The 23600-nt window shown below is 46.5% G+C and overlaps 1 protein-coding gene across 1 annotated transcript; it reads right to left on the minus strand.

Annotated features, from left to right (window-relative positions):
- Positions 1-2191: 2191 nt before the first annotated feature.
- Positions 2192-11870, minus strand: ITM2A (integral membrane protein 2A). Its single transcript, XM_040089559.2, has 6 exons — positions 11720-11870; positions 8040-8171; positions 7663-7851; positions 6528-6638; positions 5282-5432; positions 2192-3263 (listed from the first exon to the last, which is right to left on the minus strand). Exons 1-6 carry the CDS (start codon positions 11801-11803, stop codon positions 3175-3177), a joined length of 756 nt encoding a protein of 251 aa, XP_039945493.1. The 5' UTR covers positions 11804-11870; the 3' UTR covers positions 2192-3174.
- Positions 11871-23600: the final 11730 nt, after the last annotated feature.

Here is a 23600-nt window from a genome sequence, read left to right on the forward strand (position 1 = left end):
CCTCAGGGTGTCTTTCAAATGTTCTCCACCCTATCCCTATTTTTTCTTCCCCAAATCTTCATCATGAGATATTTATATATGTGAAGAAGTTCAATTTTTATTGATTTTTATGAACAGTAAGCCTGGGGGAAACTCAAGTTCTAATTTAGACCATCACATACTCTAATGGAAGAGTTTGTCACCACAGCCACCCACATCCCAGCGGTCACACAGAGCAGCAGGTTCTGCAAAGGGCAACAGCATCTCCTCTGAGAACCAAAATTAACTGTGCTCTTAATAATTTTCTCACGTTTTTCTGATTAAAAAAAACCCCAAAACAAACTCACATACAATGCTGGAAGAGGAAATATCCAAGGCACTGCATTGCCAGCTTCACATTGATAAAGGTGTTTAAAATTTACAACTAATTTTGAATGTATAGGGTCAGAAAATGAACGTGCCAGCTCCCCCAAGGAAGCTGCCCAAAGCCCACAGGATGCTTTTGCAGTAAACACAGACGTAAACGAAGCTCTTACAGTAATTGAGTTTGCATTTGCATCCCGGCAGTGTCACTACTCACCACACCCATGTCTGCACTACAGCTCTACTCAGACATTAACCGGGTTTTACACAGCTTAGTTCTACTACAAAAACGTCCCTTACTACAGATAAAAACTAAGCAAAGACACTGAGCACCAGCTGGATGAAGCTATGATCAAACCATTTTCAGGTTAAATTTTTGGTAAAATAGCTGAAAAACTTTCTGATGGGTGAGCACACCAAGTTTTTACCAGGTACACACACTTTACACCCAAGTGTTTGCTGCCTGTGCCATCTACTGGTGCAAAGGACTCCTTCAACTCGCGCTCCTTCCTGCTTCTACAGCCCAGCTGAACATAGGAGCCCCTCAAAGCCAAACACAGCATTAGAAGATCCCAGGAATACATTAAAATTCCAGTATTTTAGCTTGGGCACCCAGCCCCAGCCTAAAACGCTTAGGGAAAGACCACAAGGCCAGCAGAGCACACGTGGGGCCAAACCCAGCTCCCTGCTCACCTCAGAGCAGGTCAGAACAATCTGTTCCTCCTGTGCCTGGCTCCCTGCCTGGGAACTGCCTTCGCTTTGTTCCAAAGGTACAGAAAAGTGTTCCAGCCCGTGTGGAAGCAGGTCCAGCATTCCTGGCTGGAGGTGCATCCACTGCATGGACATGCTGAGCTGGAAAAAACAACTCCTGGGTTTTATTTTCCGTAAAATCAGACCTCTACGCTACAAGCAGGTGCTTCTTGCTCTCCACAACCAACACATCTCCAAGTTCTTCCACTCAAGGCTACCAAAAGAACCCATCCTGGTTATCCCCCCCCGGCCAATCCAGAGGAGCAGGAAACCATCCCTTATCTGAGGACACAAAGTCTGGAGGAAAAACCTCCCAGTGCAGCTGCTTCACCCAGTAACATCTGTGAGTGAAGGGAACCTGGCTCACAATGACAGGAATTGGAGCTTCCTACGGCATTTTATTTCACTGCATTCTTCAATTTACTGAAACACTCTCCTGACACTCTATTTTAGAGCCAAAGCTCTGGTTTTGGGACACATCCATGGGAGAAGAGCTGTGTTAGCTCCTGTGCTAAAATTCCTGTGTTCTCCTTTCTCCTGCAGTTTCCTGAGCAATGAGAGAGCAGCAACTCCTACGGGCACCTCTCCCTCGCCACTGTTTCTCTTCCAGCTTCACAATCCCAGGCACTTTCCAGGAAAGCCACAAGGGTTCAGCAGCACTTTAGCTCTGAGCCCCAGCACTCTCAGGGCAGGACTCTCCTGTCTGAGCTTCCAGGAAAGCTCAGGGTCAGAGCTGAGGGCTCATTAACCTCTGCACAGCCCCTCATTAACACCCACGAGCACCCTGGGACAGGCAAACCTTCAATCACAGCCCCATCACCGGCAATATTGAAATGAATTGTAAATACACCCTGCCCTTGCAGTGAACAGCCCCCGAGCTGCCCCTGGGGGATCCTGTTTGGAGAGAGCCCTCTGTTCTTCCCTCTGTTCCTCGAGCTTGCTTGGCACCACAAAGCATTCCCACAGCAGCAGGAAGAGGAATTCAGCTTCACAAGCTCACAAACCTAAGAGGGGCAAGGGAAGAGGAATGCACACTGCCCCAGGCCCACAGCATCACCCCCCTCACCTCTGAGCACCAAACACAACACAAACACCAAAGTTTTAGAGAAACATTTATTATAGGGTTGCAGAATTTATGCCAATATAAAGTCCCTTAATAAAACTCTCGCATTATCAACTGCAGGATGCTAACTCTTCATTCTCTGTAGACTGCAGCTTTCAAAAAAAAGGGAACAATGCTCTGACTGCAGCAGTAATGCTACTTGCTCATAAAAAGTTGATCTAAAAAGTTTTATATAAGCCCAAGTAGTTTAAGTTTACAACTACAGTCACGTTCACAAGTGAGCTATACCAGAAGGGATCCTGGAAATAGGAAGTTACAGGATAAACCAAGTCATAACCAAAAATACTGACAAGCTTTAAGAGTAACTCTATCAGAATCTATCAACTAAATGCCACAAAACCAAACTAAGGGAGAAGAACTCAACATAAGCTCAGGGAAGGTTCCAAATATACATACGAATTCAATACAGTAATTGCACAAAAACAGGGTAGTGTTAAAGGTTTCTGATCATTGAGCTTGGATTTTACATGCTGCACACATGGTCGTTAAAATAAACCTTTAATGAGCCAGATCAGGAAGGTTTTTGAGCCAAGATACGGAGTGCAGAGCTATTCTACAGAACTACACAAGATGTGCAAACCACAGATTATTAATATTAATCATTCTGTGAAAGTTAAGGTGAACATAACTGGTTCCGGCCAAGGAACTGGTTAACATTTTTATATATATATTTTTCTGCCATTCCCATATTACACTAAATCAAACACATTCAACAGATAAACTGATATTAGCCTTCTAAAAAAACCTTATCCAAATTTAAGTTTTACATGAGACAACTAAAAAGTTATACCAAGGATCAACAAAAGCTGAAATGGTGACTTTGTCTTCTGAAACACAAGCAATACACAGAAAATGCATAAGGCTTTTGATTATCACTGCATGGTTTAATCGCAGAAGTCGATGTCTAATGCTGACTTCTCCAAGAAGGTGTGACCTGGTCACCTCCCATCTGTCACCTTTCACTGCTGACAGATCTTTGTCTCAACCACGAAAGAGTTTTCAAAGTGTCTGATTGAGTGACAGTTCTCCGCTGCCCGTTTCTGCACACCTGGGGACGAGAGAGGACAAGAGGCTGAGTGAAGGGATCCACAGCCCACAGCAAGCATTGCCAGCCTTCCGTCATGACAGGACTCAATCGTTCAGAGCACTGTTTCTCCAGACAGGAATTGCCACCAGAGCCTGCTAAGGGGATGTCTTCCATCCCAAATCCCACGCCCAGTGTGCCTTTGCACGGCACATGCTTTGCAGAGCACTTCACCTTGGGAGGATTTACCTCACTCTGGTTCTTCCTAACAGTATTAAAGTGATTTTCTCTATTTTGGGACATGCCAGCACTGGGTCTGACCCAGGCAGTTTGCCTGTATCGGCTGTGGCTCAGTAAGAGACAGGAACACAGCAGCCCTACCATCAAAGAGCTGCTCTCCTCAATTACTTCCATTTGCAATAATTCAGAAGGATTTAGTTGTTTAATAAGCAGAGAATTGTTCAGATCAAGCACAAGAAGCAGCAGCTCTTAACCCAACCCCAGCAGGGCCCTGCTTTGGTTTATAAATACATAAAATCCAGGCTGTCCTTCAATTCCAAGGCATCAGGATGGAGGTGAAGTTTCCAGAGCCCACCTAGGAGCATGACCCGAGTTTCTCCCATGCCTCCAAGTTACAACTCCGGGGGATTGACACAGCACCTGAGGTCAGTTTGACCTAACAGATGAACGCACAAACTCCACAAAAGCTGAGAGCCCCGGCAGCACTAGCTAAACGAGAATAAATGAAAACACTTTTCCAGAGAAGCTCCAGGAGTTTATCCATTGCAGTCTCATTTCTGTGACATGACCTGTACACTGACATGACCTGCTAGAAATGAGATGGGGAAGGCAAGGCAAGACCTGCCCCTGAACAATTTTCTCCTCAGTTTGATCACTTTCCCACCCTCCCCCCTCCACAGGTGAACAAGGAGAGTTACAGCACAGCAGCTGTACCAGGAAAGACTTTCCATTTAACAGAATCCTTTTGTTCGAGTTCTCTGCAGCAAAGATGTCAACAACATTACAGCAGGATGATTTCAGAGAACATCATAAACACTCTGCACAGGGCTGTCTATAGACACAGCAGATGTCAATTTAGCCTTGTTCCCAAAATCATTCTCTCAACAGCTCAGTCACACGCCTCTGCCTCCCATGAGGGCAGCATTTAGTGCTTCTTCATGTGCCCTACACAGAACCCCTCTGCTGCTCCCACAGAGGGAGCCTTGCTTCCATCCACAACAGGATGTTGCGTGCAGCAAGCAGCAGATGCGGCTCCTGATGCTGCAACTGGGCTGAGGAAACTCTTGCCTAAGAGCTTGGCAGCCAAACAAGAGCACAGAGTCCTGACAAACCAAACATTTGCATTCTGAAAGGCTCTAACTGACAAATGGTTTGGTTTGTGCAAGGGTCTGTGTTTGGTGCAAGCAGCAAATATGAAATGCTTTGAGCTACAGTAAAACAAAATTCACAACATCAGATTTTTGCCCCCCAGGCCTTGTCCCACCTCAGCTTAGTCCCTGTCAGGGGGTGGCAGGAGTGCACAGGCAATAAAGAACCAGAGCTCAGCAGTTCCCCTGAAGTGTCCTTCCTCTTTCAGAGAGGAAGTATGGGATGTCCAGAGCTCACTGTTCAATTACTTTTTTTCCAGAACAAGTAAAGCAGAAGAAAATGTTTTTATTTGGTGCTCCTGTAACCCAGTTTTAGATAGGACAAGGACAGAATACTGCACCTACAGAGACTTACATTATCTGATGAATTCTGGGGTCAAACTAACTTATAACTTCTACCAAAAATGGGAACAGAAGCAGACTTAAATTTGGTTTGGGCACATAACCTGTGATTGTGTAACTGAAACTTTCTCAGCATACTGAAATGACGCTTCACATTCAGACATGAAAGGAAGGGAAATACCCAGCAGGGCCAGGAGTAGCCTCAGCTTCTGCTGAACACTCCAATTCCCCAGATTAAAAACTCCCCAGCTTTAAGCATTTACCCCTTCCCTAGTGAAACAATACATTTGCTTTTTCCTGGGGGAAACTCACCCATGGTTTGGTCTCTGCGCTGAAGCCTGAATGTCTCTTTTCCCACACAGAGCTGGTAGATGAAGATGCCCAGATCCGACACGTTATCGATCTCCTCTGTAACCACCATCTCCTCACGCACCAGGTACGTCTGGGGCAGGTAAGAGCCAGTCTGGAAGAGACAGAGCCTCAAGGTACAGACTGCTGCTAACAAGGGACAAACCGCTACATTTCACTCTTTGCTTTGGAAGGGATTCAAGCAGCAGGGTTCAGCTCTCCTGAGTTTAATATCAAGATAGTCTGATCTCAACCAGTTACATACCAGGGAAGTTAAAAACTGACAGAGGCCACTTCAAACAGCTGCAGTTACATCCAAACAAAGCACAGTTAACCTCACCCCTGCAAGCCTTCACATGAAGAAAACGTAAAGAGAACCTGGTCAGGTTTATCTGTACACAAAGTCTGCAGCTAAAAGAGAAACAAAACATTGTGAAAGACTCGAGGTTTGAGGCAATGTATTTCTAACATAAAAAGGGCAAGGTAAACTGCAAAAGGCGTCACCAGATGCTTCCAGCACTACCAAAACAGCTTCCTACCCCCCAACTCCTAAAACCAGGGGCAGTGACATACACTTAGAGCTTGTCTTCATGCAGCCAAGAAAAAGAACGCAACAAGCTAAACTAGACTAGTGGCCTCTACAAACAGGTGTAAGAGAGCCAACAATTTTTTTAACAAGTCCATTTGACAAATGGTAGCCAAGTATTGCATTTAACTGGGAAGCAGCAGCAAGCTCTATCAACTTGACCCATAAATCATCTTGGAAAAACACCGGTTTTAGGCACTGAAGAGAGAAAAATGCTTCTGGTGATCTCATAACTGCAGTGCCAATAACTGGGGAACAAGTTCACATTGTTCTTTTCAGCAAAACCCTCACGGGGCGAGCGAGCTTGCTGGGAGTAACTCTCAGGTTTAGGCTTTCAATAATATTTGGAGCTTTATCAAATTCCTTTCTAACAGCTAAATTTAACCTTATCTGCTGGTTGCTTTCAGCTCTCATAAAGCCAGGTATTAATAAGAGCATTAGGCATGAATCTACTCAACATAATATACACTGACAGCTGGCCTTAACTTCAGTGCAGTGACTGAGCCAGGGGATTATGGACTTTGATGGAGGGAGGACTGTTCTAGCAAGGGCCTGGAGTTCAAGAGCAGCACCCAGCACTCTTCGTAAAAGGCAGTCTGTCAGCAGAACCCATCTCCCACTTACCGCCAGCTTGGCGAAGAGATCCATCAGATTCCTTGGAGGCATGACTATGGAAGTGTTCAGCGGGATCACGTAGCAGTTCCCCAGCTGCAGGTCGAGATACGCCGTCAAAAGCTGTTTTAAAAACAAGTTTTCAATTAGTCAGGGGGCCTTTGATTGGGACAACACAATTCCACCAGGAGCAAGGCAAGCTAAAAAAGCTGGAGATCACTCACAGCTACTACAGAAGTGATGCATTCAGGAACTGCTCAGTGTAAGAACTGAACTGTTACCACTTTGGCAAACCAAGTGGTTACAGCAATAGTTTAAAAACCTTTCCTACATAAGAGAATGCTGAATATAAAAGCAGCTTCTGCCATAATTGTAAAGAAGTACAGTTTGTTCTAAAACAGAGGAAGTATTTGGGAGTATGATCTCATAACTGAAAAGGTCTAATTAAGCACAGTGCAAACAAAAGGTATCCAGCTGCTGATAAACAATGATTCCCTTTCAATAGTTCTTCAGGAAAAGTGTTAGTCTCTCCAAAAATCCCATCGGCATTGCCACTGACCACAAGAACTGCAGCAACTAGCATTATCTGTTTATTCTATCTGCATTGCCAAGGCTGGATTTACGACCAACCTCCGAGAGCTTTCACAGCTGACTGAGGATAAATGTTAACACTATCAACACAACTTTGATAAAAACGTCAAATGAAAGCCACCCTCTTCTCTGTACCTTTCAGAAACTCCATGCAACTGCCACAGCACTGTCAGGTTCTAGGTCTCAGCTACCCGAAGTGATTTTCCAATGCCCCTTTCAAGGCCCACTCCTGTTTGCAAGTCTACATTTTGCTGTGTCCTCCCTTAACTCACATTTATGATGTTCTCCATTTACACTGGGTTCTTGATCCAACAGCAAGCAGCACTTGCAGATACCCCAAGGGCAACAATAAAGTTGCACAGCACTGAGACGCATATTTCTGGGAAGCAACTCAGAGTTCCTACCCACAGTGACTGTACCACCAGCGCAGAGTTAATCCCACTGAGTGCACAGGGTCAGATCTGCCACGCTTAAACCCGAGGAGCAGCGTGCGCTGGCAGCGAGCTGCAAAGCCCCGGAGCCAATCCCGGCGCCGTGCGGCTCCCCCGACACTGACCCTGTCGAAGTCGTGCACGATGGCGGCGGGGTCGCTGTCGGAGAACTTGGGGACGGGCACGTCGATGATGGCGATGTTGTCGTCCTCGCGGATGTCGGCCTCCTCGGCGATGGGCAGGAAGTAGGGCTCCACCGCGCGCTCCCGGCCCTCGTTCTCAAAGTAGCACATCTCCCCGCGGTACACCTTGTGCTGGGACACGAGCAAGGGCAGGTAATGCACAAATCAGCTCTAACACTGCACAGGTCTGTCACGCCCAAAGGACACACAGCTGTCATGTCCTCGTCATCTTTCTTTCCCCTTCATCTTTCCAGTCTAGTGATAGTCCATTTTATTTTTTTAACCAATGCTGTCTAAATAAAAAAGAACTCTCAGATTACCTTTGGCATGAAGTACTTGTAGATGCAGGCTCCACCCACAACAACCCCTGCCAAGATGAAGGCCAGGCCCAGAAGAGTCAAGAGACATCTTCCAGATGTGTTTTCACCCCTGTGTGTGGCAACTTCTGGATCCTTTAAATAAAGAAGGGGAGAACTGAGAATGGGCAGTTGCTCTGAATTTAAAGTGAGTTGTTATCAACTGTTCCACTTTGATCCGCCATCTCCTATTTCTTCTAGGTGTGGGAATTACAAGTCAGCATCATAAAAACACTCACATGAGACAATCCACTGCACCAGATTACAATCAGTTTTCAAAGAGCACAAGAGTATTTTCTGAGTTAGAGGATGTTCTCTAGACAAGCCTTTGTCCAGAAACGCTTTGAGATGTACGAAACTTAAATAACTGTCACAAAAGATCTAGTGCTGCAACCATGCTGTAGTACAAAAAGCTGGATTTGTAGATCAACGTCATTAACGGTACAAAGTGTCTTCAGGCCTGTTCCCAAAAGCCTTTTCCCCTCCTCCTCCTGATATCATGAGCATTAACAACAATTCTCCTCCCAAAGCTGGATTAACAGAAGCCAAGATGCAACTCTGTCTCTTGGCTGGGGAACAGAGAACTGACACGAGTCACCAGGTTTTGGAACTTTTAATATGCACAAGCAAAGTCCATTATGAAAGAAAATGACTCGTCAGCTTAAACACAGCTTCCAATTATGCCAAATAAAAACAAGTCCCTGTGGCACATCCTACCCTGCAGCCTCAAAATAACCTTTCTCCTACCCAAATCCCAGGAAGTTCTGTTTCTAACCGCCTGAAACTTCTCTCTTTAGCTCAGCAGCTTGTTTTCCCCCACCCAATGTTCTCTCCAACAAGGATGACTGCACCCAAAGGAAACTACTCTCAGGCGGTGATGAGTTGTGCAATCCTCACTGCAAAGGTGGTGTCTGAAAGGAAAAGCTTAACCTTCCAGAGTTCCTGCAGCACCTTCCCAGACTTCCAGCTGCAGGCCAAGTGATGAGAACAGCAAAAGTGCTGTCAAATACCAAACAATCAGAAGAGACATTCCCTCCTGGAATCACACACTGGGCTTGAGTCTTTAAAAGGAAAAAACAAAACACAAAAACAACCACCAAACACAAAATGTTTAGATAACCCCTGTATTTAGTCAAGAAGGTCCCTTTAATGATTCCTGACTCCAGGATTTAATAGCTTGCTTTCAAGATCTGCTCTTTGTCCCAGTCAGGAAGGAAGAAAATTGGATTTCACAGTAAAAGATCTTTTCCTTTGAGGTGTTCCCAGAATCAGTGGCTGGGCAGGGCACAGCAGCTTCCACGGCCTTTCTTTATTCGGGTCCTGCAGAACACAACACATTTAGTGACCTGTGCTCCCGACAAGCACCAGCATTATCACCAGGGCTGCAACATTTCCATGCTCAGCAAGATGCAGCAGCATAAAAGTCAAAGCCCTTGGTTATGCAAGTGCTGAAACAAACCCCAAGCTGTTTTGTGAAAGTCAATACTCCCACATTCCACTCGCGCATCCTCCAAACACAAAAATGCTGGTTCAGCAGCACACAAGCTGCTACAACTGGCATGTGAAGCATTTGTTAAAAAAGAAACAAAACTACAAAAACAAAGCCAAACCCCGTGTTCAAGTCAGAATGATGCCACACTTCTACTGCGTGAAAAATCACCGTTCAGGGTTAGGCAGCTGTGAGATGGAGATTAGTTCTGTTCTCTCCGCGTTCTCCCACCTTCACCTCCACCTCGGAGCACCTTACTCATCCAGCCTGTCCCTACTTGAACACACCAGCCTGCACCAGTTCTGGCATCGCAGCCATCCCGGTGCAGGGGTGATGTCGACATCTAATTAGCTACACTTGCACTACACCTATTTCAAACAAAGTAAAGGCACTTGAGCGTACTAAGCAGCAATGTGGGCAGCTGAACCTGAGAGGGAAGAGTTGACAGAGCTGCTAGGAGAGAACACGATAGCAAGATTTGGCTCGAGGAGGTTACAAAACCTCTGCACAAAACTAACAGGTCGAAGTCGGCAAAAACCTACAAAGAAAATAAGCTTCTAAGCTGTAACAAGCAAAGCAAATGAGGGATGAGAGACAAGAATAATAAGAAGAATCACTTGTTTTAACACTGCTGACGGCCCCAAAGAACCTTCAGGGAGAATATTCTGCAAGCTCAAGGGTTTTGTGCAGATACTGCAGGGGACTTTTATTGTGCTGTTTCAGCCAACATTAACCTTTAAGCTTGTTTGCTCTGCACAAATATTCCAGCTGAAGAAGACATTAACAACCACTCAAACAAGTTTGTCTTGGAGTAAAATTATGAACTTGATGTTTACACGCAACTCCAAGCCCTGAAGTCAGAGTGAAGAGTTGTTAAAATCCCACATACATGTGTGCGAACACACGGAATATTCCAAACTGAGAGGAGCAGCTCCTATGAGAACAGAAAAAGGGGTGTGTTTATCAGAACTATTCCGGTCAGAGCTTTCACAGTACAGGGCTAGTAAAGATACATATAATCAGTTGCCTCAGGAATAGCTGAGGAGTTTGTCCTCCAAGAAACTGGCCAGGCTAATGACATCTTCAAATTTTAAACCCTTTATCTTCTTTGTTTTCCTACTTTCTCTCCTTTTGATCCTGTAACTGAGTGATATTGCATTAAACGTGCACACATCAAACTGACAGCTCAGAAGAGAGCACTGAGCAAGAAAATCGCTGTGCATCCCTTCTCATTCCAAGGGAAGGCTATTTCAGGTGAGGCTGTGCAGGCCGGCAGGGAAGCTGCTTTCCTGATTAACGCTTAGAAGGGAAGAAAAAAAAAGGGAAAGAAAAAGAAAATAGAAATAGAGTCCAACTCCACAAGCTTTGTTGTTTTTAAAATTTTCTTAGTCTCCGACTACAAATAAACTGAGCCCATGCCATCTTCCCCGTCTAGAGCCACTGATGTATTTACCTACAGGCTGAGCTTCTCCATCTGCCTAAAACGCAAGACACCTTCAAAACAAATTTCCCACAAACTGGGAAAGTTCCGCTCAAGCCAGCGACGCGCAGCTCGCTGGGAAGGAAAAGCCAACCACAGGGTGCTCGACTGGGTTTCTATTTAAAACCCTTTATGGCAGGTTTCTTAATTTAAGCGCAACACCGACGCCTCACCGCAGCTGCCGGGAGGCTCCGAGCGCCGCCGGGAGCGGAGGACGAGCCTCAGCCCGCTTTGTTTGCCTGGGAGGCGCCGGCCGAGCGCTGCCAGCGCCGGGGGGGCTCTCCCTGCGCTTCCCCGGCCGGCGCAGGGCCGCGCTGGGAGCTTTAAAGCGCCGTCAGGAAACGCGGCGTTGGCACAGGCCCAGCTCGACATAAACACCCGGTGCCGGCGCTGGCCCGGGGATGTCACGGGACATCGCACCGCGACAGCGCTGCGGAGAGGGGACAGCACCGCGGCACCAGGCCCCGGCGGCACGTCACGGCTGAGGAAAGTCGCTCCCTCAGCCGCGGGCAGGGAGCGGCGGGGCGGCCGCCACACGAGCGAGAGCCCCGCGGCCGCCGCCGTCGCCTCCCCCGGCCGCCAGAAAATGGCGGCGGCTCCGTCTCCTCGCGCCCCCCCCCTCACACCGCCCCGCTCCTTCCGCCGCCGCCGGCCGGGACACCCCTGCGCCCGCACCTTGTCGGCCACCAGCGCCTCGGCAGCCTCCTTTTTGGGCTCATCCTTGAGGGCGAAGGGCGAGTTGAAGGCGATCTTCACCATGGCGCCGGCGCTGCTGCCGCGTCCCGGAGCGGCAGCGGGGACAGAGCGGTGGGCGGGGCGGGGCCTGCGGTGGCCACGCCCACAGCCCCGCCCCCCGGCGCTCACGGGAGCGCCCCCTGGCGGCCGCGCCCTCACTCGGCTCCATCTCCCCGCAGCCTCCCTCAGGCGCCGGGAGCGGGTGCCGGCATGGAGCGACGGGATTAGAGAGGTGGAAAAAGCCTCCGAGACCATCGAGGCCAGCCTGTGAGCGGTCCCCACCTTGTCACCAGCCACTGAGTGCCAGCACCCGTCCTTCCTTGGACATCCCCGGGGTGGGGAGTCCGCCACCTTGCTGGGCAGCCCCTTCCGAGGCCTGACCGCCCTTTCCGTGGAGAAATTCCTGCTGCTGTCCAGCCTGGACCTATCCTGGCACAGCTTGAGGCTGTTCCCTGTACTCCTGTCCCTGTTTTCTTGGGAGCAGAGCCCGATACCCCCTGGCTGTCCCCTCCTGTCAGGGAGTTGTGCAGAGCCACAAGGTCCCCCTGAGCCTCCTTTTCTCCAGACTGAGCCTCCCCAGCTCCCTCAGCCGCTCCTGGTGCTCCCTGAGCACCCATCCCAGTGCTCTGCCTGTGCATTGGAAAGAAGTTCTTGCTCACATTGAGGTGGAACCTCTTGTGGTTTAATTAATGGCTGTTGCTCCTTGTCCTGTCACTGGCACCACTGAACTGAGCCTGGCACCATCCTCTGGCACCCCTTGGAGATACCGGTATGGATTGATGGGATCCCCTCACAGTCTGTGCTTCTCCAGACTAACCAAGCCCAGCGCCCACAGTCTCTCCTCATCAGAGAGATGCTCCAGACCCCTCATCATCTTTGTGGCCTCTGCTGGACCCTCTCCAGCAGCTCCTTGGCTTTTTTTTTTTGTCCTCAAGAAACCCAGACCTGGGCGAAGCCCTCCAGATGTGCCTCAGAAGGGAGAATGAAACAGTTCATGCATTAGACTGTCTGAAGCAATCTGCTCCTTCATATGGATGGGAATCTGTATCCGCCTCTCTAGAATCTGACTTTACAGCACTACAAAGAAATCTGGTTTGAATCTGGTGCCCACACCATGGAAACCTCCCTCACAGACAGCTGTAATTAAACAGAGCTGAACACTTATGCAAATATTGCAATAAGTAATTCTTCTAAGTGTAAACAACATGCAGTGTGTATTCCAGCATTCAAAGCATGTTCCTGTTATCCCACAGATAGAATACACTGTGTTTCCTTTCAAGATCATAGGTCTGATATTGCTGCCTTTCATGTCTGTAAGAATTTTGACTTCGACTTCAGTCAGAGAAGAACAAACGGTTTTATGTCCATTTAACCTGACTTGCTCTAGTAACGAAAACACTTTAACCTCATTTTACCAAGAAACCAGGGAAAAATCAATTTTCATATTTCCTAGCTTTAGCATGTTGGGAATAGGTCAAGCTCTACCCTCAAAGTCCGTGGAACACGAATTTAGGAGAGATTAAGAAGTTTCCTCTATGGTCAATGCAATATCCGTACTCTCCAAACCGGCGGTTGATAAATTCTATGAATAATTTTTGGTATCTTAATCTAATGTAATTACTTCATGCTTAAATTGACTTCACCTTCCAATTACTCAACACCTTTATTTGAAAAGAAAGACAGAAATAAAACTGGAATATAACAGAAATAGACTCCTGCTTTTTATCAAGGCCAGTGTCTGTACATCCCAGCTGCCTCACTGTCCATGTTCTGTTGCAAGAGGTGGACACACCTGGAAATATTGTGCTCAGATTTAAAAAAAAATATAAAAATTAAAGAATAGAAGGGTTTTTTTTTTACATTTGTCTGAACTCAAATTTGGAAAACGGGAGCTTCCATAAGGTTTTTTGTGGACTTTTTTTTAAATGTGCATTTCTGTAGCATACATGACAATAATTTATCTTAACATGTTCAAAACTTGTTGAAAATGTGCAGTGTCTGGGAGAAAGTAATTCCAGCATCATCGAACAGTTTTACACAGCTGATATTCTCAGTTCAGTCGGCACCAACTCCTCCCAAACACATCTCCTCCTAAAATAATCTGAGTGTGTTTTGTAGAATACCAGGCTGGGAAGACATAAGAAAACACAGATTGTTGTGGTGTTTTGGTGGTGATTTTTTTTTTGTTTTGTTTTGGTTTGGTTTTTGTTTTTGTTTTGTTTTGTTTTGGTTTTTTCTCTTCTAGAAATCATCAGGCTGTTTGACTGAATAAAAATTAGAGAACCCCATTAGTGACTCTCCCACTTCACCCCTAAAATGCTTTTTCACCTCAGTCCTGGCCCAGCTTTCTTTCACGCTTTTGCCATATATTGATTGGAGTTAGGCCTGGAAATCCCAAGCCATCTAGAAGTCACATCACTTCTTCTTTTGAATTCTGCAATATTTCTGCTTTTCTTTACTATTAAAATACCCTTGGGTTAATTTCCTGGTATTTTTTCTGAGATCGTCTTTATCACCTTGGCAGGGAAAAGATTATCCCCTGATGCTTAATTATCTTTTCAATCCTTCTGGTGTCCGTAAAGTTAAAGCAACGCTGTTTTAAAAAGTAACAAACACATGGAGCAAGTTCTTTTAGAGACCAGAGAAATTTTGCTGAGGAAAGGGAGAACTGGAATGCCGTGGTGGCTGTGATGCTGTTAACCTTTACTCACGGAGAAGACAACTGTATTTCTCAGAAGGGCCACTAAAACCCAGTGCCTCCCTTTTAGCAGCAGTGGTGACATAAGGAGCCCAGACAGTCAAAGGATATTAAAGGCCAGGCTTTGGAAGGTGGGGTTGTACCTTGTATTGCACCAGGCAGTGACTCAGCAGATAATCCCACTTGGAAACTCCTTTTTGAGCAATCCTGAATTAATTTTTAACGTGTAGGAGTTGGTTTTTTTAGCTCTTCTAATACACTTTTTTAAACTCCAGACGTAAGATGTGTTCACATTTATTCTATCTCCTTTTTTTTTTTTTTTTTTTTTAAGGAGAGCCCTCCTTACTTTCCGGGAACAATGGGATGTTCTATTTATCCTACTTTTTGAAGTATTCTCACACTTTGAGGTAGGAGGTGTTGTGTATGTGCATAATCCTGGCTCAAACAGAGCTGGGAGTAGGAGGAGGCTGCCGGCTGGCAGAACGTGTGAGCACGTGTTCTGCATTTCAGTGGTCATTCACAGCTCCTTAAACCTGAGTAATGTTTTGTTAGACCTAAATCCATGCACAGAGTTCAGCACTGAAGGGTAAATTCACTCAGCTGAGCCTCACACCCTCACTGGTACAGCAGAGCTCACAGGGACTCTCAAAGCACCATCCTGGAGTCGAGGTGTAAAGGAACAGTAATTACTACAAGTAATAATTAACAGTTTTAAATATATGCTATATCCAGCAGTTGGGTTTTTATGAGCAGTGCAATTACTGACAGAAGTGCCATTAAAGTAAACAAATATGTCATGCAGGGATGTTAAAAATTAAAGAGAAACTACAAACTCTGTCTTTTGCAAAAGGCCTTCTTCCAGTTTGGTATTTTATATTTATCCAGATGTCTTAAGTTCTGCTTTTTGCCTCCAGTCGTTTCCCAACTATCTTGCAAATCATTCCTCCCTCACCACCTCCTCCTGTTTTTCCTCACTCTCCAGCTCTGGTACTCCATCTCCATTCCTTCCCTAATCAGTGGCCTGGGACCTCTTTTACCTTTCTACATGTTCCTAGGGCTGTTGATACTGAATCCATCTGGATTTCAGACCACAAAACTGCAAAACTGAGACCTGCCAGTTTAAACTTCTGTGAAGGAAAGTTCTTCCCCGCTAAATTTGGGCCCTTGAGTGAGGATCTGTGTGTCTGGAGAGGAAATGTTGTTTGCTCTGCTGCTTTCCCCTACTGCCTGGCAGGCTTCTCTCCACTGCAGCAGTGTTAGATTAGGATCTGTGGCAAGGAAAACACACATTACTCACTTCTGCTGATGCCTTGTTACAAAACACTACAACAAAATGTGGGTTAAATGGAAAGTTGCCTGTTTCCATGCAGGGAGAAGTCGGGAGTCCCTTTTCTCTGCAGCGTCCAGCTGTGGGAGGAATGAGAAGAGGGAGCCTGAAGGACACAGAGATCCTGTTGATGTGGTCAGGTCAGTGTGGAAGAGACCTCACTGCCCACACAGCCATTGCCTCACAGAGCAGAATTCCACAAGAAATTCCAGTCCTCTGGAACATCTGCCAAGTGAGCAGCATGCCCAGGGTGGTTAGCAGCCCCAAAGGATGGAAGGGCAAAATGTGAGTGTTGTGTAACTGCAATGAGGCAAGCAGAGATCTGTCAGGAACCCGGAGTCCTGGCAGGTCTGTAACAGCATTGCCACATGTGCTCTGCTGCTGGAGGAAACCCAACAATCTCTCCAAGCTCAGAGTATCTTTACTGAAGCGGCCAAATGGACGTTTTTGGACAGAGGTTCATGTTTGCCTTGGCATTGAGGGATGGCATCCGGGATTCCCCCTCTTTCCTTGCAGGCACGCTTTCCCTCAAACCTGCTCCAGGAGCTCTCCCTCTGGCCAGGTGGGCTGGCAGAGGCTCAGCTCTTCCAGCGGCTGCTGTAGGGGAGGACCCCCAGACTAGGTTTGTTTTTGTTTGAACAGGGGCTGTTAGTTTTTGGACACCCTAAATGGGAAAGTGCTGACGAAAACCCACTCCTTCATCCTCGGCATTCTCCCTGTGCGCTGATCCCTACTTGAGCAGGAGCTTTAGTGTCTCTGCCGTCCTGCTGGAATGCTGCACATCAGGAGAGCCCACACCTACACGTGGAGGTGTTGCTGCAAGAGGCGGCCTCTTCTCAAACAGCCCAGGCTTGATCCTGCTGTGACCAAGCCATGTTTGAGCTCCCTTTAACAATGAGTGTGGGCACGGGATGTCTCGATTGGCTGTGCTGTCCAAACCTTGATGCTGTCTCTGCCCTGGGCCATGTGAGGATGGTCCCAGACGCACAGGGCTGTTCTGGCAGAACTCTGCAGTGGGTGGTGAAGCTCGTTTGGCGCATTCCCTGTGGGTTTCCTCTGCGCCTGTCCATAGGGCTGTGCACACAGGGACAGCTCCTTCCTGCCTTAATGGAAGCAGTACCCATAGAGCTCCTGGGCTCAGGAAGGATTGCTGGGAGCTCTCATCATCAATTTAACATCCATTAAGTCTTCCAGTGAGTCACAGAATCGTTAAGGTTGGAAAGACCTCCAAGATCATCAAGTCCAACCTTTGACCAAACACCATCATGTCAAATGAACAATAACACTGAGTCCCACGTGCAGTCATTTCTTTGAAGACCTCCAGGGATGGGGACTCCACCACCTCTCTGGGCATCCCCTTCCAATGCTTCATCACCCTTTCCATGAAGAAATTCCTCCTGATGTCCAACCTGACACAGCTTGAGGCTGTTTCCTCTTGTCCTGTCTCTTGTTCCTAGGAGAAAAGCACAACTTTCACCTGGCTGCCCCCTCCTGTTGTGCAGAGCCAGAGGGTCCCTCCTGAGCCTCCTTTTCTCCAGGCTGAGCCCCTCCAGCTCCCTCAGCCACTCCTGGAGCTTCAGCTCCCAAAGATGCAGCTCTGGAAACAACGAAGGAAAGGAGAGCCCTTTCTTGATCTGTTTACATCCGCGCGTGTTCCTTTCATACCACCTGCATATGGAGCAGCTCCATCTGTTAATATGACATTAATGAAGGATTTATGGCCACGCCACATTCCAGCTGGAGAATTGTCTTGCGTACAAGATGCTGTAATTAGGCACCACTAAGAGACTGTAGGTGGTTTTGGAGCAAGGATGAAAAGTCACAGGTGGATCTTTCAAGGGCTTTAGCAGAGCTCTGTGCATCACTCAGAACTGGGAATATCCAGTTAGTAAAAAAGGCATAATTCGATTACAGAGACACTTTTCCTGCAGACTTCATTAACACTAACAGAAATCAGCCCTGAACTGTAAGAACACATTACCAATTTTTGCAGCCAGCTTTTACCTGAAGAAATAATGCAAACTTTAAAAATAAAAATTACTGATGGAAAATGAACCTGCCTTTACCCTCATCTACTCCTATGGGTGCTTTTTTTTTTTTTTTTTTTCAGAATACACGTGTCCCTTTTCATCTGTGCGAAGCCCGTCAAAAATAGCAATCCCACAGAACACCTGTGCTAACAGAGCCGGAGTACAAATCCTGTCAGTTAAAGAGATTTATGGGGCTTTTCGTGAAGCTGTGCGGGTTTTCTGTTGAGCAGCAGAGGTGGCGGTGGTCTCCTGTGCCGATGTTTATCTGCGAGCCAAGGTCTGCCAGCTCCCAGAGGCAAAGCCTCAGCCGAGTGTGGTGTCTGCTGCTGGGGACGGTGCCAGCTGCGGGGGTGACACTGCCAAGCCTGGCCCGTGCTTCCTCTTCTCAACACAGAGAGCAGGAAACCTCTGATCCGAGGCACGAGTTTCCTCTGTGCGCAGTGCAGGCAGGAACGAACGTGGCCACACACATGCACATGCACAGCCTTAAAAAAACCCACGTTTAATCCATGTAGGCAGCACTGTGTTGAAACGGGCCTTAAGAAACTCATTTTTACGTCCTCCTCTGGAGAAGATGTCTTCTGATTTGAAGGAAAAGTGAATCTACTGCCCATACCATTTTTACAGAGCACAGGTTTCAGTGCAGGAGGTGTTGTGTGTTTGTAGCACAGATATCACAGCGTGATACGGGAAATGACTTGTGGTTCTTTCTTTTCCTGTTCCAAAAAATCTCTTCATAGTGAGGAGACACCTGGTGAGGTTACAAGGCTTTGATGGGACCTGAGCTGCTGTATTTGCATGTGCTGGCTCTTCAGCAAACAGCAGAGAGAACAACATTTGTGTTTTGAAGAATTGGAATTAAGAAACCCCCCAAAAATCAGCGGTTTTCTTCTATTGCATTGTAGTATAAAAGTTCACAGTTCAAAAGAATGTTTAAGGAAAGTAATTCAAGGCATACCCCCCAAGTTAACATTAAAGACATGCATTGGCCTGAATTTAAGATCACAGAAACATGGGAATGTTTGTTGGAAGAGAATTCTCTTGGTTTTTAGCCCAACCTCCCACTCAAAGCAGAACTATCACCAACATTAGATTTGGTTTTGTGCAGCTGAATCTTGGAAAACACCGAGGATGGAGAGTCCCCAACTTCCCTGGGTAACCTGCTCCAGCACTACACTCCCTTCCTGCTGTTTTTTTATTCCCTGAGCTCCAGCCTGTGATTCCCAAGCCTCAGTTTGAGGCCACATTCCTCCCTTGGCCTCCACTTCTTCAGGGAACAGTGGTTAAATAAAATGTTCTGAGCCTCTGGTTCTTATAATTATTATTTAAAAATTAAAAATCAACTGTATTATGGACTGATGGGAATATTCACACCCACAGCCCTGTGTTGGCTTGCTGGCAGGATGCAGCTCTCGGGCACAGCTCTGGGGATGAGTGGGAGCATCTTTGGGACACAGAGGCGGGATGGCTGCTCCAGTGCCAGCCCCAAAGAGGGGCAGTGGGGTCTCTGCTCTCTGACACCATTTCCATTCCTTAAGAACTTTCCAGTCTCCAGTGTAGTGGAGAAGATTTTGTTCCCCGCTGCCCCGTTTCTAACCCCTGGCTGTTCCCCTACCACTCAGCTGAAGGTACAGGATGGAGGGTTTCCAGCAATGTCACCTTCTGGACAAGTAAACAAATCCCTGTTTTCTGCAATTTAGAAATTTCTTCAAAATTTGGCATCTCTTTCTAAGTGCCCATTGTTTCCATGCTCAGAGCTATTTCTTTGAGGTGGCAACACAGTCATCCCAAAGGAAGAACCTTGCCAAGAGGGAGGAGGAAGTGTTTACTTCCACTTCTCCGAGGATTGTATCCCACAGAAATACAGTTCTGGGCAGTTCTGGTGCAACGTTTCATGTCCTGGTAATGCTTGGATAAACCAAAACCCAATTATGGCCCAGGTTTGATAACCTTGAATGGCCCATGTGACAATAATCTCAGAATCCTTGTGCTGGGAATTCCCACAGGATCATTTTCTCTAAAGACGCTTTACAGACTCTCCTCTTGGGATTTCTGATATTTCCAAAGAAACTAGAGCTGCTTCCACTGCTGCCTTTGCTGCCCTGTGAAGCGGGATCCTCATCCTTGTCAGGCTCAGCAGGAAAATGAGTTCAGTCTCAGCACTGCTGGAGTGTCCCCTGGGGCTGCCAGGGGAACAATGGCCTTGTTTCTGGGTTATTTTCTCCTCCTTCTTCCCAAGTGGGTATTCCCATTAGTGAAGGATGTGACCTCCCCTCCTGTGTCCTCCTTGCTCAGTGTCACACTGGGGGCCTGGAGATGATGCCACCTCGAATCCAAATTTAACCATTCCCCTAAAATTCACCTGCTTGCATTCAATAGAGATGGAATGTGTTTTCCGATGGGAAAAGATGCCACAGAAGTTGATACAGTATTAGAAATTCTTTTACTCATATCCTGCATTCCAACAGGGAATAATAAATACACAGCGTAGAAGATATCTCCTTGGAATTGCCTGCTTCAGTTTCTTGGATGAGCTGCTTTCTCACCTTAATTAGCAGAGCTGGATCTGGTTCCTTTCAAGACTTACTGAAAATTAATCTCAGCTGAGGCGGTTACTGTTCAATTCCTGCATCAGAGGCCAAGGCACATCCCCAGTCCTGGTTTCCATCATGGAGATGTTGGAATTGGTCTTTCCACTATGCTGTTGTTTCCCAATGAAGTGGCTCCCTGGGTTTTAATTAGTCTGGACAGCGAGACAGGAAGGGTTGGAAGGCACGGGATGGAGCTGGGGAGACAAGGAAAATGGGAAAACAGGAAAACAGGCAAAGGAAAGAGATGCAGGGCAGAGCTGGGAAAAGACAGAAGGAAGTATTGCCATAATTTAAAATCCACTGTTCCTTAAAAGTATTCTACTCTTCAGAGTACTCTGGAGAGCTTAGAGACCCTTCCAGTGCCTAAAGGGGCTCTGGGAGAGTTGGAGAGGGACTTGGGACAAGGGATGGAGGGACAGGACAAGAGGGAATGGCTTCCCTTAGATGGGATATTGGGAAAGAATTCTTCCCTGCGAGGGTGGTGAGGCCCTGGCGCAGGGTGCCAGAGAAGCTCTGTCTGCCCCGTCCCTGGAAATGTCCAAGGCCGGGCTGGTTTTGAGCAATCATTCCATGATTCCGTGATTCAGAGATCCATTCTGGGCAAGTCACTGCAGCCATGTGGGAGCCCTGGTCTGAAGGCAATTCCACAGCTCGGTTTATTCTCAGGAGCTGTATCCTCTAGCTGAGGACATCCCTGTCTCCCTGCATTCCTGTCTCTCTGAGGAACGCTGACATTTTCAATTAGAAAACAGAAAACAGGAACAAAATCCTTTGCAGAGTCTCAATTTGCAACCTTTTTTTTTTTTTTTTTTTTTCTTTTTTTTTTTTAAGGAGCTGCTACAAGAGAGCACACGAAAGGGTGTTGGCCTTTTATCTGGAAAAGGCAAAGACCTCTCCAAGGGTGGGGTTCCCAAGAGAGGGATTGCTCAGCCCTGGAGCTGCTGAGGGCTGGAGAGGCTGCAGGAAGCCTGCCCGATCCTGCCTGTCCATGTGCTTCCCAGCCTCCGCAGGCTCCTGGACTTGTGCTCTTGGCAAGGGATGGGCAGGGACTGGGGAATATTCCACACAAAATCCTGGCCAGGAAGACAGGAGCAGTCTGGCTGCTGAAAGGATGTGGAAGCTCCGGAGTGCTGGAAACTCGGAGTGCTGACATCCAAGGTCAGGCTGACCCTGGCAATGGATGCGTTGATCCAACGCCTCATTCCCTCTGCTCACACTGGATTTCAAGCCTTTGCTGTTTTCCTCTGAGATAAAAATAATCCCAGATGGATTTGGATTCAAGGGGACCTTACAGAGCATCTCATCCCGCCTGAGACAGTGGCAGAGACAGCTTCCACTTCCCAGACTGCTCTAAACCCAATTTGGGCTTGGACACTTCCAGGCATCCAGGGGCAGCCACAGCTTCTCTGGGCACCCTGTGCCAGGACCTCCCCACCCTCACAGGGAACACTTTTCCTCCTAATATTTGATTTAATGTGATGCCAAGAGTGAAATTCAGCAGGGACACTCCTGATCCGTGAGCAGGACCATTCCTTTGGGATCCATGACCCAGAGAAAACAGAAGGCCCAAGGGATGGGGGTGCCAAGAAGTCTTTTTGCAGGAATGATGCCTAAATGCACACATTTGTGGTGGTGTTGTTTTTTTTTTTTTTTTTTTTTTTTTTTTTTTTTTTTTTTGTTTGTTTTTGTTTTTGTTTTTGTTTTTTTTTTTTTTTTTTTTTTTTTTTTTTGTAAAAACCCTTTCAGAGAATTCTCTAGAGTTTAAATGCCCTCATCAAAAAATCCAAACCTCACTTCTTTTCCCAGTTTTTCCAGAATTATTTCAGCTAGAAAATGGAAACAACCCACCAGGAAAGTACTCTGAGAAACAAAAAGGCCAAAGGGAAGTGAAATCAAAAGAAAGATGAAATTTGTGCACTCGGGCTTTATATTTTGGGGAAGTGCTTGCTGGCAAGGGGCAGGGAGAAGGATCTTGCTGGGAGGGCTGATTCAAATTCAGCTGCTGATACCAAATCGTGGAACTCAGCACTGCATTCACAGGGCTCATTACCCACTGCACTTCAGAAATAACTGTGGGATACATAATTAGGGGATTTTGCAGAAATAAATGTGAACCTTGAGGTGAAAAAAGGAGGAAAAAAAAAAAAAAAAGTCTATGGCTTCCCAAATACCCTTCTTTTGTCCCCGTTCATGCCTCAGCTTCCTCACAAAGTGCCCTTTCTTCCCCATCTCCTGCCTCCCAGGTAATATCACCTGGTTTGGAGCGTGAATTTTTATCACAGAAGAAAAGCTGCATTGTTCAAAATCTTCCTCCTGTGAGTTATGCCACTGGCACCTATTTTGAGAGAGTCTTCATAGTTTCCTCATATCTGACTAATTAGAGATGATGAAAGGCATGATTCATTAGAAAAAAACACAGATAATTATCTGAGCAAATCCGACCTCCATCTTCAAATGGGGCTGAATTTTGCTAAATACCCATCAAACCTCAAACAAATGATTTAATCTCAAGGCTCCATCTTGTGGCAAAGCAAAGCAATGTCACTGGTAGAGAAATTATTATTTGTTCTTAATATTTGTTCTTCCTTAATTTTCCCTGCCTCTTCCTCTTTAATAGCCTCATGAATGTGTTTGCTCATGTACAGAAAAAGTTTAATTTAATACCCTTGAAAACCTAGAGCGGTACTCAGAGCTGTGGTAATTCTGAAATATCCTGAGTTTCCCAAATTTCTGAGTGCCTACGTCCAATACGATCATGCTTGGGTGTGTTTGTATTAAAAATTCCTGTAAAACTGTAGGATTTGGCATTAGTTTTTGGCTGGAGTCTCTCATGGAGCTTCTGTCATTCCTTCATTTGGAATTGTACCAGTGGTGCAAGGCAGAGAAGTTTTATGATTTACCAAGAACAATTTTTCATCAGTTAGAAATTCTGATTAAAAAAGATGGATTACAAGGAGCAAGGATCAAACCTGGGGTTTGATCAGGTCATTAAAAAAAAAAAATAAAAAAATCATAGAATCATTAAAAAAAAAAAAAATAAAAAAAAAATCATAGAATCATTAAGGTTGGAAGAGACCTCCAAGATCATCGAGTCCAGCCTTCAATCAAAAAATCCCTATCACCAAGTGCTCGATTTTTGAACACTTCCATGGTGGGGAATCCATCATCTTTCCTG

The sequence above is a fragment of the Hirundo rustica genome, chromosome Z, assembly GCF_015227805.2.
Source record: "Hirundo rustica isolate bHirRus1 chromosome Z, bHirRus1.pri.v3, whole genome shotgun sequence".
In the NCBI taxonomy this organism is placed as follows: Eukaryota; Metazoa; Chordata; class Aves; order Passeriformes; family Hirundinidae; genus Hirundo; species Hirundo rustica.

Excerpts from the sequence above, each read along its gene's own strand:
- ITM2A (XM_040089559.2), bottom strand. The coding sequence starts at position 11,803 with ATGGTGAAGATCGCCTTCAACTCGCCCTTCGCCCTCAAGGATGAGCCC. Across the intron at positions 7,852-8,039 it reads ACAAGTACTTCATGCCAAAG|CACAAGGTGTACCGCGGGGA; the intron begins GTAATCTGAGAG and ends CTCGTGTCCCAG. Across the intron at positions 6,639-7,662 it reads TCGTGCACGACTTCGACAGG|CTTTTGACGGCGTATCTCGA; the intron begins GTCAGTGTCGGG and ends TTTTTAAAACAG.